At 35.8% G+C, this 27,880-nt stretch overlaps 3 protein-coding genes across 7 annotated transcripts; 1 reads left to right on the forward strand and 2 right to left on the reverse strand.

Moving 5' to 3' along the window:
• Window positions 1-1,463: 1,463 nt before the first annotated feature.
• Window positions 1,464-10,486, forward strand: LOC131352626 (uncharacterized). 2 transcript variants are annotated; one of them, XR_009204537.1, is made up of 4 exons: window positions 1,464-1,510; window positions 1,707-1,785; window positions 4,438-10,029; window positions 10,191-10,486. XR_009204537.1 is itself a non-coding variant. In XM_058388878.1 (3 exons), exon 3 carries the CDS (start codon window positions 4,454-4,456, stop codon window positions 6,122-6,124), a length of 1,671 nt encoding a protein of 556 aa, XP_058244861.1. In that variant the 5' UTR covers window positions 1,464-1,510; window positions 1,707-1,785; window positions 4,438-4,453; the 3' UTR covers window positions 6,125-10,041. The 2 variants fall into 2 exon arrangements, 1 of the variants encoding a protein (XP_058244861.1); XM_058388878.1 differs by lacking the exon at window positions 10,191-10,486 and having other exon boundaries at window positions 4,438-10,041.
• A 3,674-nt stretch (window positions 10,487-14,160) lies between these two features.
• LOC131352563 (CMRF35-like molecule 1) lies at window positions 14,161-24,310 on the reverse strand. 2 transcript variants are annotated; one of them, XM_058388753.1, is made up of 8 exons: window positions 22,915-24,309; window positions 22,254-22,592; window positions 21,873-21,992; window positions 21,567-21,632; window positions 21,342-21,446; window positions 21,151-21,203; window positions 17,251-17,414; window positions 14,161-15,418 (listed from the first exon to the last, which is right to left on the reverse strand). In XM_058388753.1, exons 1-8 carry the CDS (start codon window positions 22,949-22,951, stop codon window positions 15,391-15,393), a joined length of 912 nt encoding a protein of 303 aa, XP_058244736.1. In that variant the 5' UTR covers window positions 22,952-24,309; the 3' UTR covers window positions 14,161-15,390. The 2 variants fall into 2 exon arrangements, with proteins under 2 accessions (XP_058244736.1, XP_058244737.1); XM_058388754.1 differs by lacking the exons at window positions 14,161-15,418; window positions 17,251-17,414 and adding an exon at window positions 17,518-20,744 and having other exon boundaries at window positions 22,915-24,310.
• A 262-nt stretch (window positions 24,311-24,572) lies between these two features.
• On the reverse strand, window positions 24,573-27,636 carry LOC131353328 (CMRF35-like molecule 1). 3 transcript variants are annotated; one of them, XM_058390277.1, is made up of 7 exons: window positions 26,935-27,625; window positions 26,562-26,639; window positions 26,301-26,477; window positions 25,865-25,960; window positions 25,436-25,495; window positions 25,247-25,319; window positions 24,573-24,712 (listed from the first exon to the last, which is right to left on the reverse strand). In XM_058390277.1, the coding sequence occupies exons 3-7, from the start codon at window positions 26,473-26,475 to the stop codon at window positions 24,688-24,690; spliced, it is 429 nt and encodes a 142-aa protein (XP_058246260.1). In that variant the 5' UTR covers window positions 26,476-26,477; window positions 26,562-26,639; window positions 26,935-27,625; the 3' UTR covers window positions 24,573-24,687. The 3 variants fall into 3 exon arrangements, with proteins under 3 accessions (XP_058246260.1, XP_058246258.1, XP_058246259.1); XM_058390275.1 differs by having other exon boundaries at window positions 26,301-26,639; window positions 26,935-27,626; XM_058390276.1 differs by lacking the exon at window positions 25,436-25,495 and having other exon boundaries at window positions 26,301-26,639; window positions 26,935-27,636.
• Between the last annotated feature and the right edge of the window lie 244 nt (window positions 27,637-27,880).

The raw sequence follows: 27,880 nt of genomic DNA on the forward strand, positions 1-27,880 counted from the left end.
TGTAATGTCAAAGTTACTGGCTGTCAAAATTAAACTGGACTTATAGTCTTTTCTAAACTATGTTTCAAACTAACACCTATTTAATTGGGCAGGTTGTGAATACTTTTTTTCACTCCATTAATGTACTGCCTGACTTTGTTCATTCGTTGTTTTTACTTTCTTTCTATATATCCATTCTTTTTACCCACATGTCAAAGTTTTGTTCAGTAAAACTGCTTGACTATAAAACAAACTAAACTTGACCTTAACTTTCACTTTCCATTCACTTTCTACTTTCTCATTAACTTTCACTTTCCATTCACTTTCTACTTTCTCATTAACTTTCACTCTCAATTTCTTAGAAAGCTGTGTATTCAGAAATAGATTTGCATAAGATTATAATTACAGAGTACACAGGCCCCTCAACTCATAATATATTTTACACAGCATGCAATATAAAGAAGCAAAAGTAAGTTCATGGGCACTTGGCACATAATTGCTTTTACTGGATATTATTGTTGTTTCAGCATTGTCAGTTTGGGGTGGGGTGTGCTGTTTGCATGTCAGTTTGGGGTGTCAAGTTAAAACTTGACTTATACTCAGGTCTGCCCTATTAAACAGTTGTGTAAAAGCTCTTTTTACACCTGGATTTTTACTGCTGGATTCTTTTACACATGAAAGTATAGCTGGTTGAGCTCACTGGGTGGGCTGGGTTGATTTTAAAGGATATTCTAATCATAGTACTTCTGTTTACTTTCACTTTCCATTTCTCAGAAATCTGTCTATTCAGGGAAGAGCTGTAACTGATATTTCACTCACTGAAAGATTACAATTATAATGTACACTGGGCTATCAAATCATGGCTTATTTTACACAGAATATAAGAAAGTAACAAAAGTTCATGGACATTGGTAAATAATCGTCTTTATTCTTTTTCCTTGTCTCACTCTAGGATCAGGAAAAGCTTAGCTTTGGTGTAAAGCCATGCACCTTGCCTTACCCCACATTCACTTGTAATAAATAGCACCTTAAATCTTTCTGAGTGAAATTTGCATCTGGTGTCTAAACCTTGAAAAAATGATTGTATTGTACTTATTATCGGTTTAGGTTGTTTATAAATAATAACAGTCTGCATTTCCAAAATAATGTTTCTGGTACAATTATAAGCACTCATCTGCCTTTTCCAACTAGTTTGTCTTCCATCAACTGTACCTGTGATAAGGGTCTAAATGTGTAAAATATATTAAGTCACTGTTTCGCCTCTAAATTTACACCAATGTACATTTGCACTATTGAAATCTACTTTGTGATACTGTGAATATGTGTATTTCACTATACAGTATATTAAAACATTATTTAATTGTCTTAAAAATAAAAGCTCATAAGCATTCATTTATGCCTCCAATATAAGTGGAACTAGTCTAGCATAGAGAATCACCCGTTCTTTCCAAAAAGGGAGGGTCCAAAAGGGTCTATATAAACAGTCTGTTCTGGCCAAGAACACTGCCTTGAATTTTGGATTGCCTACAAGGTAAGTGCTCATTAGTTTCATTCATTCTATTAGATAATTTTAACAAAACAAAAAAAAAAACATCTTTGATTTTCCCGAGCATTTATTTTCAGGAGGGCAGGGCCTCTATACCAAGTAATTTTCAAAATGTCAAGAAAATCTTTAAAAATGTCAAGAAATGAAAACCATAATCTCATAATGATGTTTTTTCCCACAGCTCTGCAGAATTCTCAATTTTCCTTGTTCACAAGGTATAATTTTCTGCAACAGAAGCTCTGAGAGTGGTGCAGTGCAAGGTAAATTACATGTTTATATTAACACCTTACTTAATAGCTAATTCACAGGGACTTAAATGGCAGGATTCTACATAATCTAAGGCTAATAATTCTTCCTAACAAAAAAAAAAGTATAATTATTCAAAACCTTTCTGTAAGAAGTCTCCAGTTGTAACTATAAGATGATTTTTTAAAAGTATAACGTGTTGTAAAATGCCCTAAAGAGCTTTAACCCTTTGCCTTTGTATAAAATAAATTGAATTGCATTCTATTAGTTTACTGTCTTTTAGATTTAGTAGCATTTAAGGTGTAAACTGAAACAATGCATAATGTCCCTTATCTTGCTTTCTATCATCCAGAAGAATTTATGGTCAAATGTTTGCTTCATGAATAACATTAACCATGTCATAATAACAGTCCAAATAAATGCACACTGTAACGCATCATTTATTGTAAGACTTTATCATGCAGGATAGAGAACATGTGAAAACATTTTTTGCAAGCGAAAATAGTCAACTCTCATCTTCACAACTGTCGCGACGCGCCGTTTAGTGTGACCTTATTGTTATTTATACTAATGCAAACTTAAAAATAACATAACACAGGGCTATTATAATGATAATTATGGCTATTAGCTAGCTATAATATATGTCGAGAATCGTTAGGTAGATTACACTATATCATTCTACCGCCTTCTGAGTACATGTTTCATTCCTCGTCTCTGTGCTGCGCTCCTCTTCCTCTGTAAAGATAAGTGTTCAGTCATGCGGAATAATCCGGGGGCTGTGTTGCGAGCCAATAGTTGGGCGATACCAAGTGGTGCAACGGAGGGAGGCTTTTAGTATTTTATCTGATTTATGATGGCAAACTCACGATAGGTTCGAAACACCCATAATGTTACACAATAAATTACATTACATAAATTATATTCCAAGGGACTTTATAATCTAAGGCTAAAAAACAACTTGTTATTCAAACAAAGAAAAACATATCGCCATTGTTAATGTTTCTGTAGATATTTATTTAACATTAATGGAAGAAGTCTCCATGTTTCATGCTTTGTTATAAAATTGAGGTTCTATAAATTACAAATTATAACTGTAAGCCAGTACTGTGAGATGAAGAATAAAACACTTGTGATTTTCTAATATTCTAATATCTTGGGGATATTATTTGGAAATCAGCTTCAGTGTGATAACATCAGTGCAGCCAATCACTGACTATCTTCTTTAAGCATCAAACTATGTTTTATTCCTGACTTAGACTGAATCTAAAGCTGGTATTTTCCAGCTCATTTTTATATCAAATCACACACACACACACACACACACACACACACACACACACACACACAAACACACACACACACACACACACACACACACACACACACACACACACACATATATATATATATACAAATCATAAAGTTAATGATCTAAAAAGCATTAATATTTGCATTTGTATATGATGAATTTAATTATATTGATTGTAAATGTTTATTGTATTTAACATTTAACTGCATTTATGATGCATTCAATGGCATTTGAATTACAATGAGATATAAGTTGGGAATGGACTGCTATTGCTGTGAATTTAACTTAAACTTTTCTTAATGAACACTCGCTTTTGAAAATCAAATTAAAAATTGACGACTTATATGTTTTTTTAATCAGTCTTAACAAATGAATTATTTTATTGTTGCCAGACCATTTTTTAAGATTACTTTGGACACTATTAGGTTTCTGTGTGTAGAGTGTCATGACTGTGTTTAGCTGCTAGTGAGTAGGGCGATGGGAAAGGTAAGGGGTGTGTATGGTGGCCGAGAAGTGCAAAACAAAAAATAAATTAGAAAACACAATAACAAATCCAAAAACACAATAACAAATCCAGAAACAAAATAACAAACCAGAAAAAAAAAAATGAAAATAAATGAACAAATCCAAAAGTGACAATTCAGACAAACCGGAAAAGGTAGGTTTGCGAATGGAATTCTTACCGCTGATTAGACAAGACATCTGTCACTCAAGATATACAAGAAGTAGGAAATTGTGTATCTAACTTTATTTCTTGTACATGTGTGGAGTTCTGTGTTCACTTTAAACCGTATTTCTTTCAATAGTGCTATTTAAATCTTTTAAAGAAAATAAAAAACGTATATATTTATCTTTATAAGAAACTAGAAACTCAATTCTGCTTTGAGGAAGGATATTCATATGCCATGATTTTGGATATACTGAGAGAGTATCATGGCACAAAGATTAGTTTGCGATGTCTTAAAACAAGAACACAGGTACGTTTCAAAGACCAAACTATTCCAGATTTCCATAAGAATTACATTCACAAACTATACCTACCTTTTACGGTTTGTCTAAATTGTCGTTGTGTTTTTGGATTTGTTATTTTGTTTTCTGATTTGTTATTTTGTTTTGTACTTCTCGGCCACCATAGGTGTCAGCCCCCAGATCTGCTGGCACAGTGAAATTCTCACAATTATATGATTAGATTTTAACAGATCTGGTGTTAAATTAATTAATTAAAAATTAATTCAATTCTTGAACATTGTGAATGGCATAAATATAAAATATTATCAAGTAAATTCTCCTTCATTCCTACACAATCAGTTCAAGCATTTTATAAGCTCTAACATATTTCTTTTTTCTCATGTTTCAGAACAGTGAGCAACAATATGGAAAACAAAATAAAAAATAATAACAACTACACTAAACTAAGCACTGGTAATCCTTCAGTGTACCTACTGAATCTGAGAGACACAGGAAGTGGTGCTCTTCACAAAAAAGACTTTGGACATACTTGTCATTGTACTCATCCAAACAAAACAATAATGCTCATGGGTGCTACTGGCTCTGGAAAGAGCACTCTCATTAATGGCATGATCAACTATATACTCGGAGTGGAGTGGAGTGATTCATGTAGATTTAAACTGATAGATGAGCAAACCAATAAAACACAAGCCGAGAGCCAGACTTCAGACGTTACAGCATATCAGATTCACCATCAAAATGACTTCCAGGTTCCCTATTCAGTCACAATCATAGACACACCAGGGTTTGGAGACACGAGAGGAATTGCACAAGACAAGGAGATCACTGAGAAAATCAGAAAGTTCTTTTCTGAAAAAGATGGCATCCTTACTCTTGATGCTGTTTGTTTTGTGGTACAGTCAGCTTTAGCTCGACTAACCCATACCCAGAAATACATTTTTGAAGCTATTCTTTCAATCTTTGGAAAAGACATAGCAAACAATATCACTGTTATGATAACATTTGCTGATGGACAGAAACCTCCTGTACTAGAAGCCATTAAAGCTGCTGATATCCCTTGTGGAAAAAAGGAAGATGGAACACTCCTTCATTTCAAATTCAACAATTCTGCACTTTTTGCTCAGAATATAGACTTGGATGATGAAGACAACTTTGATGAAATGTTCTGGAAAATGGGCAAAGGAAGCATGAAACGATTCTTTAATCACTTAGGGACAATGGAAACCAAAAGTCTTCAGCTCACAAAAGAAGTTCTGTCTGAACGCAAAACCTTAGAGACAGTTGTAGATGGAGTGCAACCCCTCATCCAAACCGGACTGGAAAAACTTGATGAAATCAAAATGACAAGATCGGTACTGGAAGAAAACCAGAATGTCATAAAGGAAAATGAAAATTTTGAATATGAGATTGAAATACCAAAGTGTAAGAAAATTGACATTGAAAGGGGAAAATTTGTAACAAATTGTCATGGCTGCAACTTCACCTGCCATTATCCATGTGCCTATTCAAATGATCAAGATAAACAACGTTGTTCATCAATGAAAAACGGCAACTGTACAGTGTGTCCTGGTAAATGCGTGTGGAATGTGCATCACAACATGCCATTCAGATTTGAAACTGAACTTGTAAAAGAGAAAAGGACATATGCAAATCTGAAAAAGCAATATGAAGAGGCTTTAGGGAAAAGTATGACAATAGAGAAAATCAACAAGCAGTTGGAGGAGGAATATATGGATGTACAAGAACAAGTCTTGAAGTTAAATGATAAACTTGCCAGAAGCCTGACACGTCTGAAGGAAATTGCTCTCCGCCCTGATCCCCTGTCCACACCAGAATACATTGAACTACTGATTGAGTCTGAGAAGCAATCTGCCAAAGCAGGGTACAAAAATCGCATTGCTGAACTGGAGGAGATAAAAAAACGTGCTTTGATTGTGCAGAAAGTGGAGAGAGGAGAACCACTTGCTGAACACGAGGAGGTCTGGAAGCCAAGGGAAAAAATTGCTCAAAAATTAAATGGCTTGTTTAATAATATGGTAACATGGTACAATAAACCTAAAGTTTCTAGTTTCTAAATTTAGAAACTAGAAAAAAAAACATACCTTTGCAGTGCTAGTGACATAAGACAGGCATAAATCAATGACTTTTTTTTCCAAAGGAAATTATTCAGCTGTATATTCAACTTCTGCCTGTATATTGTAAATTACATGATAAAATCAGATAAATCTTTTCTGCATATAATTTTAGTATTCTGACTTTTTTTGGATCAACATAAATGTGATTTGTTTTTCTGCTTATGTGCAAGTACGTTGCACTTAACGTACAGCATGATGTCTGCAGCAGGCTCTAAATGCAAATAACTAATTAAAAAGAAGCAGAAAGTACATAGTAGATGTAAATTGCATGTTTTTTTTTAGTTAACAACTTCTTTTGATTTTCTCGTCTCATGATATAATGTATAAAAAAGTTTTGCTGTAATTTTTTTCAGTGAAAACTACATTAATCAGTAAATATTCCATATCTCTGCCATTTTCTAATTATTTTTAAAAATTACATACATATTGATACTGGATTTGCAAAGGTCATGCAAAAAATCCCCAAACCAGGTTCAAGGATATGTTTGTTTATATTTAGTATAAACTGTATTTTATTTGGCCAGCTAACAAAATCCAATAACTTCACAATAATTTGTGATCTATTCTTGTAAAAAATATTCGTTTCCTGTAAATGTAAAATTCTAATATTGTAAATTTCGATATTACTTTTTCTACTAATTTGTCACTGTTTAGCCAAATCTCATTTCTATACCAAGGTACATTCACATTTTTGCCATTTGGCAGCTGCCCTTATCCAAAGCGACTTCAATTTGATCTCATGATCGTCTCCAGTTGTCTAGCCATTACAGTTTGGCCCTTGTCAAACTCGCTCAAAGCCTTACGCTTGCCCATTTTTCCTGCGTCTAACACATCAACTTTGAGGACAAAATGTTCACTTGCTGCCTAATATATCCCACCCACTAACTAATATTTAGTGTTATTCACTTCAGTTGTCAGTGCTCATAATGTTATAGCTGATCGGTGTACATTAATACATATAGTAATAGCTAATTTACAGGGACTTAAATAGCAGATATTCCACATAATCTAATAATCTAATAATTCTTGCTTACATTTAAAAATGTATTATCATTTTGACTCTTTCTATATGTGGATCTTTATTTAAAGTTTATCGAAAATCCAGTCCTTCAGTCCTTTGTAACTATAAAATGAAACATGTTGGCAAATGCCTGGCAAATGGTCTGCCACTGCTGTGAATTTGAAAAGGTTCTAACCCTTTCTCACAGTACACTAGTTTTCAAAAATCAGCTGAAAATGGCTTATCTGATATTTTTAATCAGTATAATATTATAAAATATAGTAAAACAGTAAAATATAACAGTAAAATATATAATAATATTTTATATATTAATAGTTATGTTATCATGTCAAGATTAGTCAGGACACTTTTGGGTTTCTGCCTGATAATCTGGGGCTCTTCTGATGGATCCATAGTCAGCAGCTTACACAAAGTGAGTGGCATGCTAAATCAAAAATACTACCACAGTATTTTGAGTCACGGTGTAATACCCTCTACCTAGTTGGTCAGAGGTTCATCCTACAGCAAGACAATGATTCAAAATGATATCTCCAGGCTGTGTTAGAACTAGCTTAAAAGAAAATAATAAGATGGTAGGCTTCAAATCATGGAATGGCTGTAGAATTAAACTCCATCCAGCTGGTTTGGGATGAACTGGACAGAAGAGTGAAAGTAAAGCAACCTACAAGTGCAACATATCTGCAACAGTGTTGGAAAGAACTTTTCAAACAATATTTAATTTCCGTTGAAGAATGCCACAAATGTGTTCAACTGTTATATCTGCGAAAGATGGCTACTTTGATGAATCAAAAGTTTGCATTAGATTTTGCTAATCAGTGTGATGTCTAATTGTTAAGGTGTTCTGTGCGTTAATGTCAGAGTACACTGAGACATTAGCCTATGTAAATTTCTGTAAAAAGTTGAAAAATATAGGTGCTCTAAAACTTTTGAACAGTAATGTATATTGGAAGCACTCCTCATTCAATTATCGTCCGGGTGCTGAATGGATAGCACTGGTATAGCAACCCCAGTGAAGTAAACATAAGACCTCGTGGTGTGACGGCAAAAACTCTCCTCACAGCTAGCCAGTCAGAGGGTCAGCAGGAACTCCTCACCCTCAGTTAGAAGCACGGAAAATATCAAGGGGCCCAGCAGACTCAGTGTGGTAAGACAATAAATGGGGATTTACTGAAACTGAACGCTACAATGACTTCAGTGACTCAGACATTAGGAAACAATACCTGTAGGTTGTACAGTTTCACAGTAAAGCTGAGTGTACTTAGCATTCAATAATCAAACTGGAACTCGGCATACCTGATATCAGTTTAAACAAATGAATTATTTTATTGCTACAAGTCTATAAGATGAGAGAGAAAGGAGAGGGAAAAGTACAAAGGGAGTATAAGGGAAAGGGAAAAGTACAAAAGAAAAACCAACGACAAATTCCCCAGGTATCAGTTGGCATGTAACTGATATGATAAGATTTGACTTACAGAGCTGGTGCAAAAATAATTGGCTGATATTCTTGAACATTGTGAATAGTATATGTATGATAAAGTATCATGAGTAAATTCTCCGTGATGCCTTCTCAATCCGTTTACAATCTTTTTATGCGCTCTAATCGCATAAGGAATCGCACAAGACAAAGAGATCACTGAGAAAATCAGGAAGTTCTTCTGCATATTTCTGATTACTTTTGTTGTTATTGAATCAACTTAAATGTGATTTTTTTTCTGCTTAACTGCAAGTATGTTATTTTTAGCACGGTGTCTTCAGCAGGCTCTAAATTCTGAATAGAACTTGCATGTTTTGTGAATTAATAAATCTACAATTAAATCAATTTCTTCTGATTTTGTCTAATTATACAATGCATAGAAAAATGTTGCTGTAATTGTTCAGTAAATACTACATTAACCAGTAAATCTATTTCTTTGCCAGTATTTTTAATAATTACATACGTATTGATACTGGATTCACAAAGGATCCCAAAACCAGGTTCATGGCTGCCTACTGTAGATTAAATGGTCTGTGAATGTAATTCATATGTCTACCTTATACATACTACAAACTGCATGACAATAATTTGAGAATGAATTTATTACTATGAAAATATTCCTATGCAAATGTAAAATCCTAATATTGTGAATCTTATTATAAATAAAATAAAGAATTTAATTTTCATTTAGTTTTTTTATTTTTTATTTTTGATATAAGAATGAATCTGTTTGTAGTGAGTCACACACTTGGATTGTGCGCCAAAGCAGAGCTGTAATGAGCAGGGTGTGGTTTAATCGCAATATGATTGGGGAGTGTATATATATTCCGGGGTATGGGGTATGGGTCGCCACCCGGTGTGCATCATAGCTCAGGGCCTCTGATGCGTTTACGGTATGTATAGTGGCTACTTGGCTAAGGCCAATTAGACTGCTTTATGCTTTATGATCTTTGGTTTTCTTGCCTTTCTCCCCCTTAGCCGATAGTGTTTTGTTTTTCAGTCATCATAGTGGATGTGTGGGCCATTGGCTGACCTCCCCCCCGGTTACCTTCCGCCGAATGCAATTTAGATCGTGGGAAACCTTTGGCCTCGGGGTGTGTATCATAGGAATTCTGGCCGTAGTGGTAAAATGATGGTGGGTAAAATAAGGTGTTAAATATTGCGATGAATTGGTGCATAATGTAAAATCGTTTTTTGTTTTTCAGGTGAAGACTACAATCACAGGAAAGAAATAGCTTCTTGGATATCTGACATTGCAGGGCAGCATCCTGCAGCACTGTTGTCTTACACACGAAACTGCTACTGATGGTTTTATGAATGAGCTCGCTGTCTTCATGAAAACTACTGTTCGTATGTGCATTTTTCCAATGTTGTATTGTCTGGCTTGTCTGTCTTTTTTGTTTTACGTGATCTAGTTGTAAATTGTTTTTTTCTTTTTCTTTGCGCGTCTGATTATATTTTTTATAGTTTCTGTGCATGTATAATTGTTTTCTTTCTTTTGTGTTTCCTAGGAGTCAAGCCCCAGGGCAGGCCTCAAGTTGTCCTTCCTGTTTGGTGGTGGTGCTTCCTTCACTGCGTGCTGTGTGGCTGTGCATGATCCCACTGGTGTGCGGTGCGAGTGAGTTGAGTGTGTATTTGTCGAGGTATTTTTGAGTAGGCCAATAAGGAAGTTGAGGCTGGGTTGCCTGGCCTGGGTTGACTCTGGCTCCTAGTGTATTCATGTTTGCTTATTTGTATTTGTGAGTGTGTGTGTAGACAAGTGGGTGACAGTCCTTTCCGGTCTTTATTGTAGTGGTTGATCTTTTGTCCTGGTGATTTTAATAAATTGCATTATTGAGTGTTATGTAATGAACTGTTTTTGTTAATAAAGATTTTGTATTTTTGTATTTCTGCATCCAATACTTTGCCTCCTTCTGGACTAACGAACCTGTGTGCTTACATGAATTATTGTTCAAGGGTTCCCTGTACCTAACAGGGTGGCGTAGTCTGTTTAGTTGACTGAAATTCAAAATCTTGGCTTTAATTGGTTTATTGCATGTATACTAAAACTGGGTCTGACTCCCTTCACCACATATTCATGTATGTTCTTTTAACCACATTCACACTAAACAGAAATGAGTTATATTTAGAGAGCTGCATGGCTGAAATGTACTCAGTGTAGTATGTACTGAGAAGAATTTAACTTTGTTGTTGCTGTCTTTACATACATATTTAAGAAGTTCTTTAATTAATTTAATGAAGTAAACAAAATACATTTTAACCAACAATTGAACTAGCTATTGATATTAATCACTTCTCTTCTAAGATGAATACGTATACTGATTTATATATATTTTATAGCATGGAGCATACCACTGTAAGCACAATATAAATTACAAAAAAAAGTAGAATATCTGCATCTGACCCTTCTAACCCCATCTTAATGTAGTGTTTTGCTACTCTTGTATTAGGAGCACTTACAGGTTATAGTTTAAAATAGGAAATATCCTGTGAGACCAGAGACAAACAATCGATCACTGAAATGTCGTTCATTGTTAATAATTAGCATATTCTGCATTTGTCCAGTTGATCTTTTGAACTTTAGCATAAAATCCAGTTTTAAGTTTTTTTAGAGACTTTGTGACGATCTTCTGTAAGACTCAACTTGACGGCAAGATTATCTCTGTTTATCCATGCATGCACATGTATACGCACACACAGACATCATACTGGAATTCCAAATCAGATAACACAAATCACTCTATTCTTGTAACCAGTTCTTTTACATTTATTTTGCTTGATCCAGTCATGTGGGGCTAAACTTTTAACCTCAGTCTGCATTACCCAAGCCTCACATATGCACTCAAATCAAATCAAATTCAAATTTTATTAGTTACCTACATAATTGTACACAGTATGATATGCAGTGAAATGCTTACACGACTGTTTGTTTGACCCTTGAAAAGGAAAAAGGAATTAGGACAGAAAAAAAAGACAAGACTAAAATGTAAAATATAAAAAATATAAAATACGAAATATATAATATATAAAAACTACAAATTTCCACAGTAGGTAAATATAAATAAAATATAGAAAATAGGAATATATATATATATATACACTATATTGCCAAAAGTATTCGCTCACCTGCCATGACTCGCATATGAACTTAAGTGACATCCCATTCCTAATCCATAGGGTTAAATATGACGTCGGTCCACCCTTTGCAGCTATAACAGCTTCAACTCTTCTGGGAAGGCTGTCCACAAGGTTTAGGAGTGTGTTTATGGGAATTTTTGACCATTCTTCCAGAAGCGCATTTGTGAGGTCACACACTGATGTTGGACGAGAAGGCCTGGCTCTCAGTCTCCGCTCTAATTCATCCCAAAGGTGTTCTATCGGGTTGAGGTCAAGACTCTGTGCAGGCCAGTCAAGTTCCTCCACACCAGACTCTGTCATCCATGTCTTTATGGACCTTGCTTTGTGCACTGGTGCACAGTCATGTTGGAAGAGGAAGGGGCCAGCTCCAAACTGTTCCCACAAAGTTGGGAGCATGGAATTGTCCAAAATGTCTTGGTATGCTGAAGCATTCAGAGTTCCTTTCACTGGAACTAAGGGGCCAAGCCCAGCTCCTGAAAAACAACCCCACACCATAATCCCCCCTCCACCAAACTTTACACTTGGCACAATGCAGTCAGACAAGTACCGTTCTCCTGGCAACCGCCAAACCCAGACTCGTCCATCAGATTGCCAGATGGAGAAGCGCGATTCGTCACTCCAGAGAACGCGTCTCCACTGCTCTAGAGTCCAGTGGCGGCGTGCTTTACACCACTGCATCCGACGCTTTGCATTGCACTTGATGATGTATGGCTTGGATGCAGCTGCTCGGCCATGGAAACCCATTCCATGAAGCTCTCTGCACACTGTTCTTGAGCTAATCTGAAGGCCACATGAAGTTTGGAGGTCTGTAGCGATTGACTCTGCAGAAAGTTGGCGACCTCTTCGCACTATGCGCCTCAGCATCCGCTGACCCCGCTCCATCAGTTTACGTGGCCTACCACTTCGTGGCTGAGTTGCTCTCGTTCCCAAACACTTCCACGTTCTTATAATACAGCTGACAGTTGACTGTGGAATATTTAGGAGCAAGGAAATTTCACGACTGGATTTGTTGCACAGGTGGCATCCTATCACAGTTCCACGCTGGAATTCACTGAGCTCCTGAGAGCGACCCATTCTTTCACAAATGTTTGTAAAAACAGTCTGCATGCCTAGGTGCTTGATTTTATACACCTGTGGCCATGGAAGCGATTGAAACGCCTGATTCTGATTATTTGGATGGGTGAGCGAATACTTTTGGCAATATAGTGTATATATATATATATATATATAAATATATATATATATATATATATATATAGTGTATATATATATATATATATATATATTCCTATTTTCTATATTTTATTATATATATATATTTCTATAGGAAATATAGAATATATATAAAAAATGTAAAATGTACACAACTGTATTATACAGAACTATATAAAGTGTATAGTGTGCAATAATGTGCAATAATGTGCAAGGTGCAGCTAGCAGCAGTACAGGGTGGTCATGTAGTGAAATGAAACAGGGTGATGAGATGATGAGAAGCAGTGGTATTGTCCATCTTTAACGTGCAGATGTGCACAAGTTCTCTTGTGTATAAGCGGGAGTAGAATGTGCCATATATGTTTGTTATATGTATGGTGTGCCACAGTCCTGTAATGTGCAAATGTATGGTGTGGTTGGTTTTGGTAGCAAGTCCAATCAGTTGAGTCCTAAGGTGAAGTTCTGGTTGAGAGACCGTATAGCCTGCAGGAAGAAGCTTCTCCTCAGTCTCTCTGTGTTGGCCTTCAGGGAGTGGAAGCGCTTCCCTGACCTCAACAGAGAGAAAAGTCCATTGTTCGGGTTGCTGAGGTCCTTCACGATCTTCCTGGCCTTGGTCCAGCACCGCTTGTTGTAGATTGAGTGCAGGTCAGGGAGCTTGGTACAGATGATGCACTCAGCTCTCAAGAAGAGCTCATCTGTCCTGCATGGTGCTGTTCCCGAACCAGGTTGTGATGTTCCCCGTCAGGATGCTCTCTGTGGTACAGGAGTAAAAGTTTCTTAGCACCTTAGCGGGAAGTCTAAAGTCTCTCAAGCGTCTGAGGTTGAAGAGACGCTGCCGGGTCTTCTTCACCACGGTGTTGATGTGACAGGACCATGACAGGTCCTCCGTGATGTGAACACCGAGGTATCTGAAGCTGTCCACTCTCTCCACTGGGCTGTTGTTGATCACAGGGGTCCGCTAGTTCCTCTCCTGCTTTTTGCTGAAGTCCACTATCAGCTCCTTAGTCTTGCTGACGTTAAGGTGGAGGTTATTCCTCTGGCACCAGTTCTCCAGAGTCTTAATCTCCTCCAGGTAGGCCATCTCATTGTTGTCGGAGATCAGTCCTACCACAACAGTGTCGTCAGCAAACTTGATGATGTTGGTGGAGTTGGTAGTGGCCATGCAGTCATACGTGTACAAAGAGTACAGCAGGGGGCTCAGAACACAACCCTGGGGGGCTCCAGTGCTGAGGATGAGTGAGGCTGAGACATGTCTGCCCATCCTTACTGCCTGTGGTCTGCCAGTTAGGAAATTGTAGATCCACTGACAAAGAGATGGGCTGAGTCCCAGGTGCTCCAGCTTGGTGGTGAGTGTGGAGGGAATTAAAGTTATATATACTATATATTATATATATATTATATAGTGTTAAATGTTGACCTGTATTCGACAAACAGCATTCTTTGCTTTAACCATCAATTATCCACCAGACCTATAGAAATAAAAATTAAAAAGTAACCCCAAACTTCAAATTTCTTTCCCAAACTCACTTTTAGGTTCACACAATTTCACACAATTTACGTAAAAAAAACAGTATTTACATACTGTAGCAATCCTACAGAAACAAAAAACCATCTCAGCCAAATACATCAATGGAGATGTATTTGTGATATTGGTGATATTTTATTATTTTTTTTCTTCATGACAATTGGAAGAAGCCTGCCTGAGAGGCATTGTTGGGCCTGTTGGTAAGACCCTTAATGTACTCAGATATATGTGCAGGTTGTAAGCTGCAACAGATAACAATGAATAAACTAATAGTTTTTATTCATTAATCTTATTAGTTAGATTAAACAAAAGCACAGTTTAAAACTGTGATTTTCCTAAACATGTAGATTAAATCAAATGTAATTGCTAAACTGCGGGCCAATATTCCAGCACATAGACTCTAAGTAATACCACTTTGCTTCAGAAAATGTAAGAATTGAAAACTATAATCTCATAAGGGTGTTTTTGCCACAGCTCTGCTGAATTCTCAGTTCTGTTTGGTCACAAGGTGTAATTATCTGCAACAGAAACTCAGACAGTGATGTACTGCAAGGAAAACCATGCACTTATATTAACTTATACAGTAATAACTAATTCACAGGGACTTAAATTGCAAATATTCCACAAATGTGCTAAAGAGTTTTAACCCTTTGCTTTGTTTGTAAAGAACTGAATTACATTGTGTTAGTTTAATGTCTTTTACATTCAGCAACATTTAAGGTGTAAACTGGAAACAATACATACACATAATGATAATGATCAAGTTTCACAGAATAGTTTTCATCCACATACAATGTCTTTACATGCACCATATTCATAATACTTCCTTGAGTAGTTCAGTGAAGCTGAGCTGCTGTTGTTTGACTGTTGAAACATTATTAAGGAAACATTAGAAGGGAAAAAAAACAGTACCTGTAATACTTGAAATTCTGTATATCTTAGAATGTGCCTATTGCCGAAAAAAAATATGTGTTATGAACCATGCTCTTTAATTTCTTGCATCTGGGCCCTGTATTTCGGGCTATTTTACTGTCTCAAAAATAAGTCATAACACAATGGCACTCTTGATAATGGAGGGTAAAAATATTAAACATTGTTTTTACTGTTAATTAGCTCAATACTAATCTCACACATAAAATAGACATTGTCAAGATTTTGAACCCCAGTGTAGTAACAGCTACTTAATATAGACTTGCACTGCAAACACAATGTAAGGCTAATAAACAAATTAGAAAAACATATAACCATTGTAAATCTTTCTGTTAGGTGATTTAATATACACTATATTGCCAAAAACACCTGCCTTGACTCGCATATGAACTTAAGTGACATCCCATTCCTAATCCATAGGGTTCAATATGACGTCGGTCCACCCTTTGCAGCTATAACAGCTTCAACTCTTCTGGGAAGGCTGTCCACAAGGTTTAGGAGTGTGTTTATGGGAATTTTTGACCATTCTTCCAGAAGCGCATTTATGAGGTCACACACTGATGTTGGACGAGAAGGCCTGGCTCTCAGTCTCCGCTCTAATTCATCCCAAAGGTGTTCTATCGGGTTGAGGTCAGGACTCTGTGCAGGCCAGTCAAGTTCATCCACACCAGACTCTGTCATCCATGTCTTTATGGACCTTGCTTTGGTCACTGGTGCACAGTCATGTTGGAAGTGGAAGGGGCCAGCTCCAAACTGTTCCCACAAAGTTGGGAGCATGGAATTGTCCAAAATGTCTTGGTATGCTGAAGCATTCAGAGTTCCTTTCACTGGAACTAAGGGGCCAAGCCCAGCAACCCCACACCATAATCCCCCCTCCACCAAACTTTACACTTGGCACAATGCAGTCAGACAAGTACCGTTCTCCTGGCAACCGCCAAACCCAGACTCGTCCATCAGATTGCCAGATGGAGAAGCGCGATTCGTCACTCCAGAGAACGCGTCTCCACTGCTCTAGAGTCCAGTGGCGGCGTGCTTTACACCACTGCATCCGACGCTTTGCATTGCACTTGGTGATGTATGGCTTGGATGCAGCTGCTCGGCCATGGAAACCCATTCCATGAAGCTCTCTGTGCACTGTTCTTGAGCTAATCTGAAGGCCACATGAAGTTTGGAGGTCAGTAGCGATTGACTCTGCAGAAAGTTGGCGACCTCTTCACACTATGCGCCTCAGCATCCGCTGACCCCGCTCCATCAGTTTACGTGGCCTACCACTTCGTGGCTGAGTTGCTGTCGTTCCCAAACACTTCCACGTTCTTATAAAACAGCTGACAGTTGACTGTGGAATATTTAGGAGCGAGGAAATTTCACGACTGGATTTGTTGCACAGGTGGCATCCTATCACAGTTCCACGCTGGAATTCACTGAGCTCCTGAGAGCAACCCATTCTTTCACAAATGTTTGTAAAAACAGTCTGCATGCCTAGGTGCTTGATTTTATACACCTGTGGCCATGGAAGTGATTGGAACACCTGATTCTGATTATTTGGATGGGTGAGCGAATACTTTTGGCAATATAGTGTATGTACTTTAGCATAAAGTCCATTTATCAAGTGTGATGGACAATTTTAAAGAAAGAAGTTTTGAACTTCTCTGTGTGTGTCAAGAAGTTGTTTGTGACTAGAAATTGCTTGCACGAACAGTTAGAGGGTCAGAATGCAGTGGAGATGAGATGGCAAGACTCAAGGCTAAGAATCAGCTTAGGCATACCTTGGTAAGGTTGTCCCGATCAGGCATCGTAATGTGTCCAGTGAGTGACAGTGTTTTTCTTTCTTTGTTTCTGTGTTTGAATCATGGTTATAGAAACAAATGTAACCGTGTAACAAACGATTTGGGGCCTTCCTCCTTGAGATTTTCTCAGAGAGTGTTGGGTCCTGTTGCACAGTAGAAATAAAGTGTAAGCCTTTTAACTGTTTTTAGATTAAATAAAATGTTAGATTTCATTACACTGCCTTTTTATCCTTTCACAAACAGGAAGTAATTCAACAGTGGTGCACAGAATTATCTGGGTAACAATATATTGTGACAAAATGCATCACTGCAAAATTGTGTTAAGCGTGTACCATTATCAAGACAGGGATCATCTGCTATTGTGAAGTGATTGATTAGTGTAGTGAATCTGATTAACCCAAAATAAAGATCAGCTGTGTCTGTATTTTTTTTTTTTTTTTAAATCTTCTTGGTTTTATCCACATACTGAAGCCATAGTCCGCAAAGGGCTTACAAAGCATGTACAGCATCTCAAGGTCGTGATGAGGAGAGCTTATATCCTTCCAAAATTGACAAAAGAATAAGGCAAAATCAGAGAGGCGGCAAATAGACCTCTGGCAATATTAAAGGACCTGGCCAATTCAGAGCACAGATCCCATAGAAGTCCTATAGAAAGCTTGTAAAAATGTCTTAAAGAGAGCTGAGCACAGGAGATCCCTTTGCAATCTGATAAATATATATTTTTATATCCACTACATATTGCCTGTGTTGTGTCTTAATGATCAAATATAATATCTAAAGAATAGAGATTGACATAGAGAGATTAAACATCTCTGTGGTCTTTCTGTAAGGTGAATGCTCCATTTCACCTCGGAATGCGAAGCCACTTCCGCCACTTTCTGCAGGTGCAGTCATGAAATATTTGGTCAGACGTTATAGCACTATAGTATCAGTTTGTAGTCAGTGGTGATGGGGTGTGGTTTAAGCTCAATGTACATTCAGTTTGCAAATGCATAACATTGTGCAAATGCATGTGTCTGCAAAAAAGGTGTAAGTTACCATGATAAAATTAGCCTCAAAGTCGCATCGAAAGTACTAGGTAGAAGCCCACGTGTCACATTAACACAGGATGGTTTAGAAACCTAGACAGAGTAGAGAATGGGCTAGACAATGGTATAATTTTATGAACGTAATGAATTTAAATGTGAAGAAGATGGAATAAGCGATCACAGGCAGCCATCAAGTGTGTGTGTGTGTGTGTGTGTGTGGGTGTGTGTGTGGACAAGCATCTCATACAGAGTGTATTCCAGCCTTGACCCAGGATTCTGCTTTGCCTTGTTTCTAATAAGAATAAACTAATTAATGAAGTTGATGATGAGAAAAATGGAAATAAATAAAACGGCAACAATTTTTTTTTCTTAAATGCTTATATGCTTTAATAAAGTTAAGATTAACAAAGTGAGCTAAGCCAATTTTATTGAAATGATAAAATTATTTAGGCCACATTTTGATCATAAAGCAGGCAATTAAGAATATAAGTGCAAACAATGTCTGCAAAAAAATGAAAAAATGTCTACTTTTTCTTTTCTTGAAGTCTATATATACATTTTTTGGCTGACTCTGTATATATAAATTGTGAACATGAAGCCATATTTAAAAAAATAAAAATAAAGTGGAAAGATCCTCTAGTGGACATAGTCTAGTACTGCAGGAGTCAGGCCAAAGCCATGTCCAGTCAATGCACTGATAAATGTAAAAATTTGTTGTGAGCCGTTTGAGCGTCACAAAATCATGAAACTAAGCAGAATTACTCATAACCAGTTGTTCTTTCTATGTACATTTTTTTGAAACATTAGGGCTTTCCACTGTTAAGATATAAGAACATTAATTTTTTTAATATAGGTTTCATGTAGATCACATAATGTACACAGAAGTTATTAGCCACTTCCTGTTTCGTTTTATTCGCCAAAAGTTTAAGGGCTTCTCACGGCTGAACCGTTTGAGATATCAAATTTCCCTTCGCAATTTTGCATTATCAATGTCTTGAGATCATTTTAGCCTGGGATTGGTGGCAGTTGTATCAATTCCCTAGGAGGAGTATTTCAAATTCCATTGGGTGCGTTTTGCAAACAACTCAAAATAACTCACTTCCTGTGGATTAGACTTAATGACATGCAGTGTGAAAGTTGTTCATTTCAATGAGATCTAAGTGTGTACCAAGTTGTACATGGATACGTGCAAGTGTGTATCAGCTATGCAGCAAGGTTTTCCAGGGGGCGCTGTAACGGGTAACGCTGTAACGGGTAACGCGCTGTAACGCTGTAAATATAAAATTCTAAAGAAAACAATAGGGCTTCCGCACCTACGGTGCAAGGCCTCTGGCCTTGCTCCTTCGGTGCTCGGGCCCTAAAAATAAATAAATATAAAATTCTAAAGAAAACAATAGGGCTTCCGCACCTACGGTGCAAGGCCTCTGGCCTTGCTCCTTCGGTGCTCGGGCCCTAAATATTGCATGAATGCATGTATTTCTGACTGTCACTCCATATGGACTCTACAGCAAAAAAGACATTAGCATAACTACTGGAACAGAAAGATGTCAGAATTCATTTTGACAACGGTATACAAACTGTATATTACTTAAAATGTTATTTGGTATTGCAGTTTTCCTTGTATTGTATATTGTATTTATTGATCTACTGTATATTGAAATTACTGTTATTGCCATATGTTGTACAAGCAATAATTTGTCACTGTTTCAGGAATAGGCTGTAATACATGGAGGTATACAATTTGCTTGCAGTAAGGCTGAAACTTTTTGTTTTGTTTGTCACAACAACAGTACCACTTCACACCTTAAAAATAACATCATAGCTACTTGTGAAAGGAAGCGTGTATGCTGATCTTGACTATTTTTCTCCAATTCTTTCACAGAGGAGCTTCTCACAGTTCAGACTATTTTGATGACCTTCTCAGAAACATTAGAAAACATTTTTACCAATGAGTGGTCAGTGGATACAGTTGTTGAATTAATCTAAGTGTGTTTCAATCTGCATTAGCATTATATGTACATGTTTGTATAAGAGCTACAAGATGGGAAAAAAATATCATAGACACCCAAAAGCACTGGGTTTATGTGACAATTTGTACAGGATGTTAGAAACCATGTCATTAAAATATAGCATGTCAAGTCTTACTTCTTGCTAGTTGGTTAAATATGTGAGGAATACAGGAGTTTAAATAAGACAGTGTATGCCCAAAAGAGTACTTATTGTCTTATAATCCACAAAACTGTTTTTATCTTTGTGTATTATGCACCACACATATATAGGATGCGTTAATTGTTTTCAGTGAAAAATTACAACAGAGTATAGACTGCGATCATTATCTGCTGGAGCAGGGAGCTGAATGGTGCTGTAAGTGGCTGAAGATTCATCTCCTCTATAACTATAACTATACACAGCCGACATGTAATCATTCACATGGCAAATGTCCTCCTTGGTAGAAAGAGGTTGAAACAAATGTCAGTTATATTCAGTACAAAAATAATGTATGAGTCATTTGCACAGACATCACTGTTTCAGTGTGTGTGCAACAATGGACAAATGTTTTATATTTATTAAACCCCTTAAAAAAACTCATTCACATCAACTCACTCATGTAACTTGTCTGTTTTGTTTTTTTAAATGGATATTGCAAAACTTTGAATATCATTATTTTTTTATTTACTTATTTAATGAATGCTTTATGTGATGCAGAACAATTTAATAAATTTTCCTTTACCAAAGGCCAGGGAAAAGATTCAACTTAGTGACAAGTGAAAAAAGGGAAAATAATGAAAAATCCTAAAATAATTATGCTCATGAGAATAGCGGTTCTGGTTCAGTACTCAGTACAACATACCTGATCAGGTGATGGATGTGAAATTTGGCTTTCAGGAGCAGGTGGTTTCAAAGCTAAATAACAGGGAGAAAAATGAATAAACACAGAAATTCATGTGAAGAATATGATACCAATTATAAACATTTCTTCATTCATTTTTTATATTACACATTGGCTATGTATTTGTAATTACTTGTAATCTTCTCACTTACATGTGTTTTGTGTGCTGGATTTCTTTCTGTAGAGAATCACAAGAGTTGCAAAAACATAGCAGAACATTAGGCCCAGCACTCCTCCACAAACAACAAGCAACTGAACTGTTTGAAACATAATAAATGAAAGATCAATTTAACTTTAATAATTCATTTTCTCCTGATAACAAAGCAGGTCATTCAAATTACTGAATACTGTATTGAATAACTATAAAAATGGTTTACGGTGTGTGTTTATAGAATGTTGAGGTTGAGTTGTAGATGATGCTTGTTCATCTGAGGTGAAATTATCTGAAAGTAAAAAGAACATTAACATTGCAGTAGTTTATACAAGAAATTCATGCATATTACCTCTATTCTTAGACGATAATCTAAATGTTTATTACACCAATCAAAATGGTATAAAATGATTAAGCTGACTATAATCACCATAACCCAATTTGATGTGATGCTGCTAATTGGTTTTCAGGGAGGGAGGAGAAAGGAAATTTTTTTATTGGATCATGCTAATTAGGCATTTAAAAACTTTACCTGCAGTACTTGATATCACTGTCATAGCATGGGGAAGCTGTGTAACATCAGGGCTTTGACACTGCAAAACGACTGGAGCATGTGAAGACACAGCAGGAACTGTAGCAGGAAACATAATGCCTCAAGCAGAAAAAAATAATAAATTAATTAAATCAGTGCAGCTTCATGCATGTATACATATAATTTTATTTATTCACTTACTGCATGCCACAATATCCTAACTGTTAACAAAATTATTCATATTTTGTTATGAACAGCCTATTGCTACTATAGAGTAATTGAATTAGGTACAGGAAATAAAGCATTTGTGACAAGGATCTGCAATACTTTCATACCTATTGACTGTGGTATTTAGAAGTAGGAAATTACAGTCATGTATACCTTTAGTGACATTAAGCTTTACTTTAATCAATATGTCATATCCCCATTTATCCGCTCCACAGTAATAAACTCCAGAGTCCTTTAATCTGAGGTGTCTGATGGTGACAGTGAAACTCCGGACAGATGGAATGTTTAGTGCAGTGTATCTTCCCATAGAGATGGCCTGATCAACCTTCTGAGATTTAATTAAGACATCAGAAGAATAGCATGGATGACGACATAAGTACATGGTTGTATATTGATATCCATCAGGGTATTTACAGGTGATATCCACACTGCCTCCTTCTGTTCCAGTAAAAACATGTTCAGCCTTGCTCTTCACTGTCACACTTATCAAAACTGAAAAAATACATAAATAAATAAACAATAACATTGTAAAAGCTCAGGAGGTAAATGTGTAAGACATAAAAATGTAAAATTAAAAAATTCTTCATGTAGACATAACTAGATATACTGAAGTCCAACTCACTTTTATGTTTGCCGTCACAAAAGTAATATATGATTAAGCATATTTTTATAATAGAGTTAGTACCATTACTACACAACATCAACACATCTACGACAACATCTCTCAAATGGAAATAAAATTTTGCATTTATTCAACACAACAGGCTGATAAACAAACAATTCCTAAAACAAAATGGATGAAAAGTTAATTTACCTTGGAACAAGGACAGAGTCCTCACAAATGTTTGCATTGTTTTCTGCACATCACCAGCTTTCGTTCCAAACTCACAATGTGCTATATAACTATATGTTTTTGGTCTTTTCTAAAATCTTGTGAACTGCATGTTGAAGGAGTCAGCAGAGGAGGTCTGAGAAAGCACTTCTGGTTTGTCACAATAAGCAGGAGGAAGAAGAAATGATGCCACAGGAAGGAAACACAGGAAACAGTTGTTACATCAGTGCTTTATTGTTTGAGCAAGTTTTTGTTAAATTTGTTTATACTATTTTTCCAACCTGAATATGAGCCTAATGGTACAAACAATATTTGGTATTTAAAGAATATAAGAAAGAGAAAAGTAGAATAAAATAAATAAATAATTAAAAAAATTTGTGTGCTTGCAGAGATTAAGGCCTATCTTCAACAGGACTATACTGCCATCTTTCTGTGATATCTAGGTATTACATTCATGAAACAAATTCATCAGGAATAAACTTAAAAATCAGGGCTGCACAAAATCTTAAATGTAATTATTTATTCATTTATTTGTTGATTATACAATACATCAAATTTATTAAGAAAACAATAGAGATCTTTCAAATCCCTTCAATCTCATTTGGGTCCCTTGGGTCTGGTGATTGACTTAAAGCTTTTTTCCTCTTACGTTGTCACATTAGAGGAAAAAAGGCCATTGTCTTGCTCTATGATTTAGCTCTATGATTCAATTTGATTAAATGTCTGAATTCAGTCTGTGTCTACCATCATGAATTTACATAATTATTACAAATGATTGAGCCTGTTCCAGAAGTAGTCATGCTAGCCCAAGCCATGACACTACCTCCAACATGCATAATCTCTGAGCTTGTATGTTTTGGATCATGGGCAGATCTTTTCTTTCACCACACTTTGGCTATTCGATCACTTTGCTAGAGGTTAATCATGGAATTTGGCTCATCTCTGAATTTCTTTGTAATTTCCAATCTGGTCTTTTGAATTTCTTACTTCTGATAAGTGGTTTGCATCTTTTGGAATGGTCTCTATATTTCTGCTCTCAAAATTATCTCCAAATGGTTGTTTGTAATATGTTTACTCCTGCATTTGAAGGTTGTTGGTGATGTAACTGACTGTTGTTTTTGGAATTTTCTCAGTCCTCACAATGGTTCTGTCATCAACTAATGTCTTTTCTCAAGTTCAAAATGGCTTGCTTTATCCCTATGAACAGTTTCAAAACCCTCTGGTTTCCATGTTGGTTTAACCTTTTTTTATCAACAAATGCAATCTTCTCAGGTAGCAGAAATAACACCAGTTTTAGCCTTTTGTTCAAGATTAACACACTATTACACTGTGGAGCTTTGCAACCTTACAGGTGAAGGTGAATGAATAAAGAAAAAGCATTTATTTTATGAACTTAATGAATTTAAATGTGAGGAAGATAGTAAAATCTATCACAAGCAGCCATCAAGTGTGTGTGTGTGTGTGTATGTGTGTGTGTGTGTGTGTGTGTGTGTGTGGACAAGCATCTCATACAGAGTATATTCCAGCCTTGACCTAGGATTCTGCTTTGCTACATTTCTAACAAGAATAAGCTGGTTAATGAAGTAGATGATAAGAAAGATGTAAATAAATGAAACAGCAATCATGCTTTTTTTCTTAAATGCTCATATGCTTTAATGTATCAGACACCAACATAATGTTTAGCTCTTAGGTAACGTCCCCTCTGGTCTTTTGTCCAAGTTGAATGCATCACTTCACCATGGAGCTTCTAAAAGTTCAGTCATTTTCTGTAGGTTCAATTCTGGAAGATTTATCAAGATTGAAGATATTAGTATTATAATATTTATTTGTCATGTATGTTTTACCCACAATTCAGGAAACATTAGAAACAGAGGGCAGGTTTTATGTTAACCATTTAATTGTTAATGTTTTATATTAACCATTTAATTGTTAAATGAAGGACACACTTTGTTTACTAAGCAGTCAATTAAGAATGTCATTAAAATGCAAGTGAATAGACAATACGGGAAAATAAGAAACAGAACACAGCTATCATTAAAGAAAAGTATGTGCCACTATGGAAGGTTTAGTTTGAGCTGTGGATGACATCTTTTCATATAAAATATCTACAACATACATTGTTTCTTAGAAACACTTCCTCTTGTACTTCCTCTTCTTGTAATTCCTCTTTTCCAAGAAAAGGATCTACATGTCTAAATAAACTTGTATCTAATTATTAGATACAAATCTTCTAACTATTACTTTGCTGATGTTGCTAATTGGTTAACAGAAACATAATGTGGAGTTTACGAGCTGGAGTGTATTTAAGTCTTACATGCAGTACTTGGTATCGCTGTGAGGGCTTTGATTCTGCTTCAACACTGGACCACAAGTGGACTCAGTAGGAACTGCAGAGAATAGAAATGAACCGTAAAGTCATCTGTTACTTCATATACTTTACACAATAGTATATATTCTATAATTTTAAGATTTTCCTATTTACAGAGTAGAGTACATAACACACATTTATTTCCTCTATTTACAGCAGTTGTTATCGCTGTGAAGTCATCGGGTTGCTCTGTAGCTGCAGTAGTGGATACAGTAGGAAAGGTTTTGAGTCAATATAAAACCACAAAAAACTACAAAGCTACATTATTGCTCAAACTAAGTAATGAATTCATGAACCTTTCAACTTAATGGCCCAAGCAGAATAATATAAAAATTTTTTCAGTTGTACATCAGACACTTATACTGCATACACATTAACTGATCTGCTGCTTGCCAAATAAACATTGCACAAAACTTTTAAAAGAATCATGGGTATTTCCTCTTTCTTTAATAAAAGGAACTAAACATTTAGTACAACAATCAAATTTGTACAAAACTTAGCAAGTTTTTTAGCAAGTAGAGTTATCTTATTAGAACGTCATGAATATGAGTTTATGTTCCCCACCTGCAGTAGCTGATGTGGCAGCGGAAAACTCTGTAACTTTAGATCTTTGATTCTGCCTGGGCACTGGAGCATGTGTAGACACAGGTACTGTTACGTCTAAGAAGCAATATTAATGAAAAACATATTTAGCTGCAGTACAATTCAGATCAAGGCAGTAATTCATGAGTTGACTAAACTTCAGGGCCCAAGCACAATGTTACAAAATTATTAATTTTCATTACTGCATATTTATTCTCCTGCACATAATTTTGACAATTTTTGCAAAGATTCATATTACACTGACAGAAACAAACTATTGATACATACAATAAACTTTTTGTTTATAGTGCTTGAATTCTTAAAGTACAGTAAATAAAGCATTTGTGACTGGAATCTACAATACAATCATAAATATTATTTCAGATATTAAGAATTAGGAAATTACAGTCATGTATACCTTTATTAACAGTAAGCTTTACTTTAGTCAATATGTCGTAGAACCATCTCTCCACTCCACAGTAATAATCTGCGGAGTCCTTTAATCTGAGGTGTCTGATGGTGACAGAGAAACTCCGTTCAGACGGAGTGTTTACTGCACTGTATCTTCCCATAGAGACGAACTTATCAACCATCTCTGATGTAATTAAGACATCAGAATAAGTGCATGGATCATGACAGAAATACATGGTATAATACTGATATCCATCAGGGTATTTACAGGAGATATCCACACTGCCTCCTTCTGTTCCAGTGAAAACACTTTCAGCCTTGCTCTTCACTGTCACACATATCAAAACTGAAAAAAAGTTTAATAATGTATAATAAATATATTTAAAATGGATTTTTCCTCTCTCCAACATTTATTTAAAGAAATGTTGTATATTTGGCAAGTCATAAAAGTCTTTTATTATTACATGTATACTGTATGTTCATATTTGAGTCATTTTAAGCATCATTACATCATTACTAATAACTCTAATAACTAGCAAAAAACAGCAATCCTAGTTAAATAGTAACAGAAATTTGCATTTATTCAACACAACAGCATGATGTTCCCAAACAAAGTGGATGAATAAATATATTTTATTTACCTTGAAAAAAAGACAGAATACTCTGAAAGGTTGCCATTTTACCTTTTATAAAGGTAGTAAGCAGAGGAAGTCTACCAGTTCATTTCTGGTTTCTAACAATAAGCAGGAAGAGGAAGTAGTCACACAATCTTTCAAGAAATGATTACAGGAAATGGCTATATATATCAGAGCTCTAACTGAATTATTATTAATTTATTTTTATTCTTTATTCTTTGTTGTTTGTGCAAGTTTTTAAAATGATAAAATATACTGATTCCTGTTTTTGTCAGTTGCCATAACACAGTGGTGGGCCATAACACAATGCTGACTTGCATTTTAATATATCTAATATATTATTCCATTAATGTGTATTAAATTATTCCCAATAGTCCATTCTCTACATTTCATAGCTTTTCTCTTGGTCATGCTGCTTCCAGTAGTGTATATATACTTATTTATTTGTTTATTTTAAACTTTATTTATGAATTTTAAGACAAAATTACAAAAAAAATACAAAGGAAAGGAAACAAAAAAGCAAAAGACAGGTGTGGCTTGGGAATACACTGAAAATGCACAATCAGTATGATACAATAGAGTTTAACTGATGAAGAAAAACAACAACAACAAAAAAAATGCTAGAACTAAGATTCAATCTATGTCCGACAATGAAACATGTTCCCTGACGTATTTCTTGAAAGGGCCCCAAGCTTTATTACACTGGCTAGATGAGCCTCTTATAGAATGTTTGATTTTCTCCAACTTTAGGAAAAGGAGGACATCACAAATCCATTGTGTTGGAGTTGGAGGCCTCTGATCCTTCCACTTCAGCAATATTAGTCGTTTGGCTAACAGCATGATAAAAGCTATACAGTCAGACTGTATCTTTGTCAGGTTATATGATACAGAAGTTATTCCAAAAATGGCTATCAATGGGCAAGGAAAGATTGATTTACCTAAAATATTGGTT

Source organism: Hemibagrus wyckioides, linkage group LG05 (genome assembly GCF_019097595.1).
Source record: "Hemibagrus wyckioides isolate EC202008001 linkage group LG05, SWU_Hwy_1.0, whole genome shotgun sequence".
NCBI classification, from domain to species: domain Eukaryota; kingdom Metazoa; phylum Chordata; class Actinopteri; order Siluriformes; family Bagridae; genus Hemibagrus; species Hemibagrus wyckioides.